This window comes from Cryptomeria japonica, chromosome 5 (genome assembly GCF_030272615.1).
Source record: "Cryptomeria japonica chromosome 5, Sugi_1.0, whole genome shotgun sequence".
Lineage (NCBI taxonomy): Eukaryota > Viridiplantae > Streptophyta > Pinopsida > Cupressales > Cupressaceae > Cryptomeria > Cryptomeria japonica.
In genome coordinates, this window is record NC_081409.1 from 65,834,529 (window position 1) to 65,846,303 (window position 11,775).

The 11,775-nt window shown below is 37.4% G+C and overlaps 1 protein-coding gene across 1 annotated transcript; it reads left to right on the forward strand.

The window, feature by feature from the left end:
- Nucleotides 1-5,146: 5,146 nt before the first annotated feature.
- On the forward strand, nt 5,147-10,232 carry LOC131032747 (uncharacterized). Its single transcript, XM_057963793.2, has 2 exons — nt 5,147-5,956; nt 9,303-10,232. The coding sequence occupies exons 1-2, from the start codon at nt 5,251-5,253 to the stop codon at nt 9,506-9,508; spliced, it is 912 nt and encodes a 303-aa protein (XP_057819776.2). The 5' UTR covers nt 5,147-5,250; the 3' UTR covers nt 9,509-10,232.
- The last annotated feature ends 1,543 nt before the right edge of the window (nt 10,233-11,775 follow it).

The window sequence follows — 11,775 nt, forward strand, 5'->3', positions numbered from 1 at the left end:
TATGACTACCATCCTCATAAGGAAGCAGTATTTTGACTGGGCACAAATCCTCTCGGATAATATATGCAAATAGATGAAGGAGGTCCACCAAACAAAGTTCTTCTTTTTCACCTCCTATGCCATTTGGGTGGCTGCCCGAGCAGGTAAGTGGTTGCCCAAGTAGGTAAGTTTCTGTTGGCAATTGACACTCATTGGATTTGCATGTTGGCATTGATGGAAACAAGATTATATTGAAGGCGTACACTGGCAGATATCGACATTGAAGTAATTAGGGTCATCACCGGCACCGACACTGACACCGACATCCAACACTTTAGTGAAGCCGACATCAGTCTGGATCCAAAGGTTTTATTTATAAAATCATTTTGTATAAGGCCAACATTGAATATATTTTGTAATGTATTGTAAGCCGACATAAGGCAAATTGTTTGTAGAGGGTATATAAGTCAGTCTGTTAGGTCATTTTGATATAGGACAAGTACATGACAAGTAGAAATGTGTGATGCAAAGGATATGCATGTAGGTCATTTGTATGCGAAAGTTATATCATGCTATGATCAGTAGATGGTTTGTAAAGCATTATTGGAGGAAAGATGATACCGGTAGAAGGGTTCAGGGTTTATGAACCGATATAGAACAAAGCTTTAACTGGAACTCTTTTTGGCATTGCAGATGCATTTTGTGAGTTCACCATTACTGTTTTATCTCAGCAAAAGCTTGTATTCAGTGAGACTCTTTTGTGTTGAGCAGTGTGCCTTTCTGCATGTGCAGGCCCCCAATACTATGTAGTATCTTTCATATGGCCAGTGAATTGATATTGTGGGTCACAAATCCCACCATGGTTTTTCCATTTTGAGGTTTTACACGTATAAATTCTCTGTGTTATGGTGTTCATTCATGTGGCTGGTTTATTTACTTCATGTTATATGTTTCTTCATTTACTAGTTTATATGTGTATGTTATAATAAGATAAAATCTTATATTACCGACATGACACTGATTCACCCTCCCCTCTCAGTGTTCTTGGATTCCAACAGTTTCTAGGCTTACAGGTGGAGGGTCAACTTGGGGATGAAGAAGGCCAGAAGAAAGTTTGGGAATATTATTCCCAACTCCCTCTAAATAACGCAAAGACACACTTTAAAAGAATCAATGATGCCATCCTCTTCCCTGTAATTATTAAACTAACAGGTGATACATGATACAGAATAAGCTCTGAAGCCATGGCGATCATTCAAGAATGGGTGTGTTGGTTCATTCAAAACTAGCACTCCACATACATAAGGGTCATTGAGTTTACAGGAAACCCGATGCTGCTGCCAAGGTATTGTAACGATCACATCATTTTGCTGGAGTATGTCAGACAACTGCTCGACCTTCAATCCTCATGTCATCAAAACATAAGGCAGGAATAGATTTTTCAGTTTCTATTGGGTATTTTTCTTGTTGAAAAATCCAAGTGGCGAAGATGGCAGAGTAGGAACTCCAAGATTTGAACTTAAAGGAATTTGATTATGCTAGGGAGTACTATGATCCCTACGGAAAACTCAAGCTGACCATGCCTAAGCCATATGAGGGGCACAAGCCTAGACAAGAGGATTTTTGGGCGAACCTCCAAGACAGTTTTGAGGTAAGGGAAAAGAATTATAATAGACTGTCTGTACCCCAAATTAGGGATTTTAAAATAGGGACTAATCTCCCTAAAGACCTGAGGGATGATGGAGATTTACTGGACCCTACATACAAGGAGCAGGAAATTGATAAAAGGGCCCTCTCCCCTATAAGGTGGTATGTGCATGAAGATCTTAATATAGATAAAGTCTCCCAAGCAGTCACCAACAGGCCCAAACAGTGGCTCAGTTTAAGGGTTAGGCTGAGTGCTTCAAAGGGGAAGCAAAAAGAGTCCACCTCAGGGGTACCCCAGTCAAGGGGTTATAAGGCATATGCTCGTAAGATGAGATCGAGTTCCAGGAAGAATACATCCACCAATCCAGATGAAGCAACAGACCTTGAAGAAAGTACTGAGGAGTTAATGAAAAAGATTCATAAGCAGATGAGAAGGTCAGAATTGTTAAAAAGGGCTGCTGATTGTGGGGTAATAGATGGACTAGGAGTTGTGCCACTCGTTGAAGTTATTCCACCAAGGACAGCTATAGGACAAACTGCAGGGGAAGGTGCTCAAGAGGAAGAAGAAGAAACAAAAACAGGTGAAGATGTGCCCACACAACCTCCTCCAACAACTGCAACACAAGTCCCAGTTACCAATGCCCCTATGCCACCACCAATTGATACAACCACAGTGCAGCTCAAGATATAGACATTTAGGCCTACCACCAAGAATGTAATTATTAGAAATATTGAATCGGACTCTGACTAGGAAGAGGAGCAACCTAGGGAACATCAGTCACTTGGAGGGGAGAAAGGACGAAGTGAGGCAGAATATTTGCTAAATGAAAAATTAGTTTTAACCCCTCAGGACCAAGAAAACCTCCTTAAGGATATAGCTATCGGGCAAGGTATGACATAAAACAGATAAGGAGGGGAGGACATTCAAAGAACAGGTTAGTGATAAGTTGGGAGAGTTGCACAAGAAACAACAACTGAATGTTAACATTTCTCTCCAAACTAATCTGTCCCGCCAAGTTGCTTCTCCTCAAGATTTTAAATATACAGAAGCAGAAGAGAAGGATGAAGTAGAAGAACAGACAGATGTCCATATTGTAACTGTTGACACAGTGTCACACGAAGGTGACAAGGATAAAGATGTACCATAGTGGCTCGAATTCACTTTTGAGAAGAAGAGAAAAGTAATATTGCCTAGCATGCAATCACGAAGGAACCAAGGAAGGTCAAGAAGCCTAAGACTGTGCATCATTTGTCGAGAACAGGTTCCAGTGAAGTGGTTGCGGATGTGGCAGTTCCACTACAAATAGAAGGTCAAGCCTCCCCAAAGTACCAGGTATCTCAGGTAAAATTGGGTAAGCAAATAAAGTGGGGAGAGTTGGATACTTTGGAACTAGCCACCAGTGTCGTCAGGGGACGAATAGAGAAAGAACATACCTCTCATGCTGAGGTAAAGGCACAACTGGAGCAGTACAAACAACTGCTGATAGAGATGGGCAAGCCACTAGATACTTGTAGGAATGATAATCTACCGTCAACCTCATCACTCCCAGAGGGAGAGGTAAAAGCATTAATGGAGGTAAGACAAGTAGCTGCTACAACAAAGTTGTGGGCTCAAATAAATGCCTCAAAAATTAGATTGTTTTTGCAAAATACTATGAAGGAGTATAAGGAGGTAGTACAGGTGGGAGGAGCATTAGCTTCTTCTTCTCAATAATGAGAGCGAAAGCTCAAAATGTTTAGTAAATAGTTTCAGATATTAAGTAAAGTTTTGCATCTAGGAGAAGAGGTAATAATAGAGGAAGACCTCTTGGGTGGTGATAGTTGTAAGAAATTGCAATCCTACGCATACATTTTGGAACTGAAGATCGAGATGCTTCAACAGTATGTGAAGGATGTGGCAGACATCCGAGTTCCTCTCCTCAAGGTAGTTTTGAAATATGAGGATTTTGTAAAGCATCTACTCAGAGTTTTTGGATTAGAGATAACTGATACAGAGGTTATGGAGGAAGAACAAGTATTGAGTCAGTGGGATGCATATGAGGCCCAACATTTGGGACCTCCAGCTCAGTTCGATGTCACACTGATGGATAGATATACTTACTTAATTACACAATGTCAATAGGTAGCGAAAACAATAGGGGAATTAGAGAAGAAAAGATAGAAGGACTTGTGAAAAGAGATTTTGCATGACTTCTTCACTACTACTCCGATTGCAGCTCCAACTCATGTTCCAGTTTTGAACAAAATTTTGCATGACTATGAAAGCCTGGCTCATACAACATGCTCTTCGTAGTGCTCACCGAACCTCTGTTCCGTAGTAGTTAACTGGAGTCTAGAGGTAGAAACTTGCAAGTTAACTGCGACTCCTAGTTTTGAGTTCTTAATTTAGATTAGGTTTATTTCCTAGAAAGTAGGGTAGAAAACTCTATAAATTGAGAAGTTTGATTCATTTGCAAGGGTCCACAAATTGATGATTTGAGGTCCATTTAGAAATATTTAGATTATTTTGCAGATTGTTATGAACTTGAGTTATTTTTGTTACACATTCTTTGAAATTAATACAAGAAGCAACTTATAGATTGCCCGATCTATGCATTTGTTCTACAAGTTTGTTCTTTGTAATCCATTAATGTCTATTGTTTGAAATTAGCAACGTGTTCTAATCTTCAGTTTATTGCTTTATGACTCATGTTGCGCACGTAAGTGGTGTATGAGAATTACTGTGATAGACAATTATTGTGGTGATATTATTTCCATAGGTCTTTGAGGTTTTTGACTTTGCAGGTTTACTGGAGGTCCGTTGTTGAATGCTGATTTGGATAATATTTGACGATCTTTTGGGTTGCAGGGTACTAATTAAGTAGTTCATTAAGTTGTTATTGAATTAGTTTCATTGCTATTTTCTTGTTTCCCTATCTCTTGCAATTTATTTCCAGAAGAACCTTAAAACCATAAATACAAAAAAAAAGGAAGTGAAGTTATTAACGATTAGTGGGATTTAATTTTAACCAGCAGGCCCCTTAACAGGTACAAACACATCAACCATTGAGCTGCCCATCACCGTCGAGACCCGACTATAGAGACCTTGGAGTGACTAGTTCCCCAGAACTTATTACTTTTTAGGAGAGGTGGTGAGTGTTCACATTGACTACCTGATTGTTGGTGAGTGTGTTAAAACAATCGTCAACAAGACCAAAATAAGTTTGGGAAGGAAGAGTGTGTATTTTTTGCGCTTCCAAGACAGTGGAATATGAAAATCACTTAAATTTGAAGTGTGATACCTACAAAAACATCAAGGATAATATATAAATATTTTGACAACTGATTTTTGACACCTTTAACCTATTTAACAAAAAGATTGTTGAGAATTTGGAAGAGCTCACTATATCTCCAATAGAAAAAAATTAAATTGCAAAAATAAAAAATCACAAAGCTGACCATTTTTTATTTGTTTAATTTTTCTTTCTTTCTAAGTGACTATTAAAACTGTAACTAATTATACCTTTGAAAGACTCGTTTACAGACGCACACCAAAGAAGAGAAGAATAGCTCTATATATATCCTTTCGCATAATTCCAGGCCGTTGCAATTTCGAAAGCAGGCGAATAGAACAGCTGAGAGAAAATGGATGGAATAAAGTCTGAACAGAAAAGCACTATGTGGAGTAGATTGCTCCGAGGAGAACAAAACGATGACGAAGTTGATCAGCTACTCGCTCAATTTCACGACGAGAACGCGTTACATCTCAATTTAAATTCTCACATTACTAAAACTCCTCTAGATTTACATGCTGATAAAAACTTTGTGAGTGTGGATCACGCGGGCCTTGACAAAGAATTGGCGATGCGATACGCACAACTCAAAGCTCCTCCTCCTCCTTCCTCAAAGAAGGAAACTAGCGGCTTATCGAAAAATGATAATAATGCCCCTTCCGCAAGAAATGAAATCAGTCGAAATGATGATTTAAATAAGGAAGGAAGAAAGAGTAGTGGGTTAGAGAAAGGTTCCGATTTGGCCTTGGACGGGAAGGATTTTAAAGATCATGATTCGAAGGCCAGGATATTGGTGGATGAAGAAGAGGAGAGGATTTTAGGGCTACAACTTGCTGCGAGGTTTGCGGCGCTGAAAACTACATCTCCTTCTGGAATGGGTAAAGGCCAGGGTTTGACCGAGGTGTGTAGTGCTCGGGGATTGGATTCACAGGAAGATAAAAGTGAAGTTTTAGGCTCCCGAGTGCAGAAGGAGGAGGTGTGTTCTGAGGCGGAACACGTACAGCGACTGTTGGCGTCCGTTCAGGATTCCATTAAGTTGGAGAAGAGCAGGGTTTCAGGTAGGGAACATTTTTGCTGGCTTATATTTGAGCATTAGGAGATTCTTGTCTATTTATTTGAAATAGGGTGATTTGGAAACGAGATATATTTATGTCTCATCTTTTAAAAATAAAACTTTGTTTGCAATTAGGTTTGCATGATGGGATTAATCTCCATAGTGCACTTGATTTCATTTTTGTCCAATCGGGTGTGCAATTTGGTTAATCAAGCTTGAATTAGACCAAAATTTTCATTTCCAAGCTTGTGACATACGTTCTATTTCTTTATTTCCGAACAATGACGAAACCTCTATTTCCTTATTGCTGAGTGATAATGTACCCTCCATTTTCTCCTTTTCTCAGTGATGACGTGCCCTCCATTTCCCCCATTTCTAATAGATGATGTAGCTTTCATTTCCCCATCTCCAATGACAGATTCATCCTCCTTTCCCCCACCTGCGAAGATGACCTCAAATGAACTTAAGCAAAAAGGGACCAATCACATAAGATTCGACATATCTGACCCAAATGCATGGTGTTTTGTAACAGTATGCTCTTTATTTGCCCAGAAATATATGGTAAAAGGTTTACCGTTTATGTATTTTTTTAGGTCATAGTTTAAGAATCAGTTCTGCATGGTGAATCTGATAGACGGACCTTCTCAAAGACATGTTTGGAATGAATAATTTGTAAGATGTGTAAGTTGAAGGAAGTGGGAATGGCTTTATTTTAATCTGTCCTCTACTATTTAACTATATCAAGATCAGTTACATTAAAATCTTCAATTAAATTTAGTTCATGAAATGTTAAACCGCAAATATGAAACAAGAAAAAGAATCATTTGTTGCCAAACGTAGAACCAATTTATATGCACAACGTTGTGAAAATGATAGATCAATCCTCCCAGAGACACTTTGAGAGCAAAGATCAATTCATGTCACCTAGATTTAGGTTCATGTTTTGTGATACATACCGCTGCTCCTGCGTCGTCCGGTCGTCTGTACGTGCGTACACGTTCTCCGAGGTGCTCTCCCCTTGGAATGTTCGCCATCTCTCTGCAAGTGTCCTTTTCCAGAGCAACAAATTCTCCTCTTGGGCTAGTGCAAATGAGTATTTTTCACTCTCTTGGTCTCATTTATAGATCTTTGTCAGTGCATAGATGGACGTGCACCCTCTCCATCTTATGTTGGTCGCGGTCTTTTGCGTCTTTAATTGCTTGTCCTTCATGCATCCGATATCCGATTGTCAGTCCGTTCGATCCTATCATTTTTATCGATCAATTGGCCTTTTTTGTGGATATTTCCGGCCAATTCCTCGAGGGGGCATGCATATGTCATTGTCATTGTCTGGGGCATTTTCATTATTGTTCTTTGAAACAACGCTTAAAATCGCATTGTCTCAAAGAGGGGCAAAATGTAGACGTCTAAAAATGGTCAACGCTTGCGGAGTCATAATTTAACATTTGCGCATTGCCTTATTTTAGGGTTTTTGCGTTGCATTAACATTTCTCCTATGTTGCGCATTTGGTCTTTATCATTTGCGAGCATCGAGTCCTTCTTCTGCATTCTTCATTTATCTCGCTTTCAAATTTGGTCTTGTCAATAACAATCTTCAGTCATGATTTTGGTCGATCCTTGTCCTCTTGTCAATTTTGTCATTTTGCGATCGATTTGTCAGCGATCGTCGTCCTTCTCAACCATGTCAATTTGGAGCAAGTAGTCATCGTTCCTTGTCAATTGGTGCATTTATTAATCAAATCGTTTGTCAGCATTGGTCTTTTATCAAGTCAGAATCATGATCAAATCGACCCTACATCAATTATCTTTTTTCAGGACCTAATTGTCATCCTTGCATTTCTAATTCATCTTTTAGGGTTTCATGATTTTATTCATTTAACCCTGTTTATCATTTCCCCCTCTAGGATTAATAAATTATTTATTTACACCATTAATAAATTAGGTCCTTCTCAAAGACAGTCTGGGAATGAAGAATTCGTAAGTTGAAAGAAGTAGAAACAAACTTTTTTCTAACCCGTTGATTAAGAATTTAAAATTTTTAGGTAGTAAACATGCTTGATAGGTCCCACAGTCGGATTTTGGCAAAAAGAACATTAATTGCTATGTCTATTCATCTCATTGAGACCTCCTGCAACTTTTTTCATTTTAGCTCCCATATATTGTTCAAATTCATTTTATATAAAGGTGATAAGATAAAAAATAATTCTTTGTAAGTCATATCCAGTGAAAATAATTTGGGATATGCTGGTTGAGACCGATCCTGTATTTGAACGCAGCTACCCATTTAGGAATAAGGAGACCATTCCTTATTTCTTTAAGAACGTTCAAATTCTACATCTCCGATGTTTTGATGTAGTTATGAAGATGGGGAGTTAGTTTTTATGTAATTGGCTGACTCATTGCATAAAACATGCAGTTTTAAATAAATTACAAAGTAATTTTAGGCTATAGAAAAAGAATCATTTGTTGCCAAACGTAGAACCAATTTATATGCACAACGTTGTGAAAATGATAGATCAATCCTCCCAGAGACACTTTGAGAGCAAAGACTTTGTTATATTTACACCATTAATAAATTAGGTCCTTCTCAAAGACAGTCTGGGAATGAAGAATTCGTAAGTTGAAAGAAGTAGAAACAAACTTTTTTCTAACCCGTTGATTAAGGATTTAAAATTTTTAGGTAGTAAACATGCTTGATAGGTCCCACAGTCGGATTTTGGCAAAAAGAACGTTAATTGCTGTCTCTATTCATCTCATTGAGACCTCCTGCAACTTTTTTCATTTTAGCTCCCATATATTGTTCAAATTCATTTTATGTCCATTTTATATAAAGGTGATAAGATAAAGAATAATTCTTTGTAAGTCATATCCAGTGAAAATAATTTGGGATATGCTGGTTGAGACCGATCCTGTATTTGACCGCAGCTACCCATTTAGGAATAAGGAGACCATTCCTAATTTCTTTAAGAACGTTCAAATTCTACATCTCCGATGTTTTGATGTAGTTATGAAGATGGGGAGTTAGTTTTTATGTAATTGGCTGACTCATTGCATAAAACATGCAGTTTTAAATAAATTACAAAGTAATTTTAGGCTATAATTAAAGTTTTAAACAAGCAAGAAATTGGAGAAATAATTTAATATTATCCCCAAAACGAAGAAATTAAGATTTTAATAGGAAAAGATTCAACAACTTTTTGTATGAAACATATAAGGTCTTAAAGAAATTGGATCTTAGATTATTGTGAGACTAGAAGTTTTAAAAGTAATCGTATATTATTGTTAAACTGAAGATGCCAGGATTTATAAGCTTCTAAAAATGCACATTTCATTAAATGTTTTCCTCTCAGGCATCTTAAAGGATGATGATGATAATGAAGGAGAGGATGACGAGGATGAAGAAATTTCAGACTCTGAGGTGGACAAGGTTGTGGAGTGGGTAAAAGATGCAGCTCGTCTTGGGCTTTTAGATAGTGAAGAAGAAGATGATATTGAAGAAGATAGAGGTGATGGAAGCCAGGAAGAAAGTGTGGGAAGAAGAAGTGCCAGTAAATAAGTAATAATTAGAGAATTGATGGCCATGTTTAAGTATCTCATCTTGTTTTACGTTTGGGCATTTTCTTTTCTTGGTACTGCCTTTATTGCGATGTGGGGTAAATGTAGTCATATTCTTAAGATTTTAAGCCTCGTTCACACACAGGTGTACTCCATGCTTATTCATAACAACATTCTAGGCCATGCTTATTCATAACAACATTCTAGGTTATGGCCACCAGATTGCATTGCATTTTGGTATTTTAGTTTGATTCATGGAAATCCTTTTAAAAGGCAGGATTAATTACAAATCTATCTTTATACTTGTCTAGGATTGTAGCCCTGCTTCTTTCTTGTATGTAGCTGTAATATCAGTGCCCTATTATTGTAAAGGGTTACTGTAATTTAGCCATCATATTTGGAACTAGTTAGTTCTATAATATATGGGCCTGTTAGGTCATATTTTTAAAGGTTAGGGATGTTCATACTTTCAGTTTCAATGCTTGGGATTTAACCTATTTTTTATTGGTATGAGACTTAAGAGACCTGCTATGGAGCTATGCTGTAGCTAGTTCTGTTGGGCTTGAATTAGGTTTTAGTTTTGTCTATCCAGGCTCTTGCGTTATCTGGGTTTTAAAAAGAATCCTTACACAGCTTAATATTGTTTGTAAATATAGCTCTCAATTGAGATGTAACAATGCTCAAGAGAAAAACGAGATAAAAGATTTACTACTATCAGCTTTGTATCTTATCTGTTATACATTTGTGCTGTGAGGTGGGCATCACTGATCAATTGTTTTCTTTATGTAAATGTGCATGCTTATTTAGCCTAGAATAAAATATTATAAGGAGAACAGTAACTTATCCAATAAAATATTTAAGTTATTGTTCTAGGGATTGGTCTTATGCTCTTTGGTGTGCTATTTAATGAATTAGATTGTTGATATTGCATCATAGGATGTATGTGGTTACAAATAAGACATTTGGTTTATGACATTGGCAGAGATTGTTGCATTTTGTATGTACGGAAATGGTTGCATGTTGTAGCTTCACCAAATAGATTGTGATATCGTATTTAAAATGCTAGTTTCTTTGATGCATAAAAGTTTCACAATACTTAACTATTGGTGAATTATATTGTTACTCATGCTTATTTGCTCATAGTGTTGTGCCATTAGTGGGCAAAACAATTAGTCAGAAACTTACAGAAAACATGTGTTGACTGTGCATTTCTTGGTTAATGATTGGCATGTTTAGGTGAATTGTAATTTTCTTGAAGTTGATTGTTTAAATTTCTTTGTAGCCTTTTCAAAATCAATGAGGATTACAAATTTCGTCTGAGTCCTTAGGAAATGCCTGTTGTAGACCATCTAATTAATAGTGTCAATTTGTGTTGTTGCTATGATAGAATTTATGTCAATACTGACAGACTTATGAAATGATTAACCCATACAAAAATATTTTTTTTCATTTCTTTTAGTAACCGTTTGTTTCCCTGGAATCATTAACATGCATGCAATAATGAACGTAAAAATGACTGAATTTCTATATGCTGGTTTGTTGATGAGTTTTTTTTTTTTGAGAGTGAGATAGGCTGATTTAGTTTACATGCATGTGCCCCTTGCTTTGATTTTTCTCATGTCACTAAGAAATATGTAGTAGGTTTTTTTAATCGTGCTTTTGTATTTTATGTGGAAGCTTTTAGGGTTTCTTCATCTCGTCCTTAGGGTAGTTACTTGTTTTAGTGGCTGTCAAGCCTCTCTTTTTGACTGTCAAGTCTGAAGTGATAGGAATTGGTGTGAGTAATGACAGCGTCAAAGAAACAACCTTGCAAGTTTGCCTCCAAGGTGTTCCACAAGGTATGGTTTTTGCTAGCCCTTTGGATGTTCTTCTCTTGGTTCTTGAATTTGATAATGCTTGCAAATGGCACAAGTAGTTTACTCTCATTGGATACTTGGCAGGCCACATACCATTTGAAAGCATGCTTCACAACTAGATTATCACTGCATGGGGTTAAGTTGGTTGTTATCCAAAACTTAACCAGAGACATTTTTTTCTGTTCCCTTTGTGGCTTTGTGGAAGCTAACCTTGTGAATGCAATCCTTAATCATTGCCCATGCTACCTTCATGGCTCTTTGCTAGTTTTTCTCCTTTGACAAGAGAGTTTGTTGTGTCTGACCAATAGATCTCAATGTTCCTATATGGGTTTCGTTTCTTGGGTTGCGTTTGCCTTTTTGGCCATTCCTCAATCATATTGCTTCCTCCCTTGGGAGGGTGGTTTGAATTGAG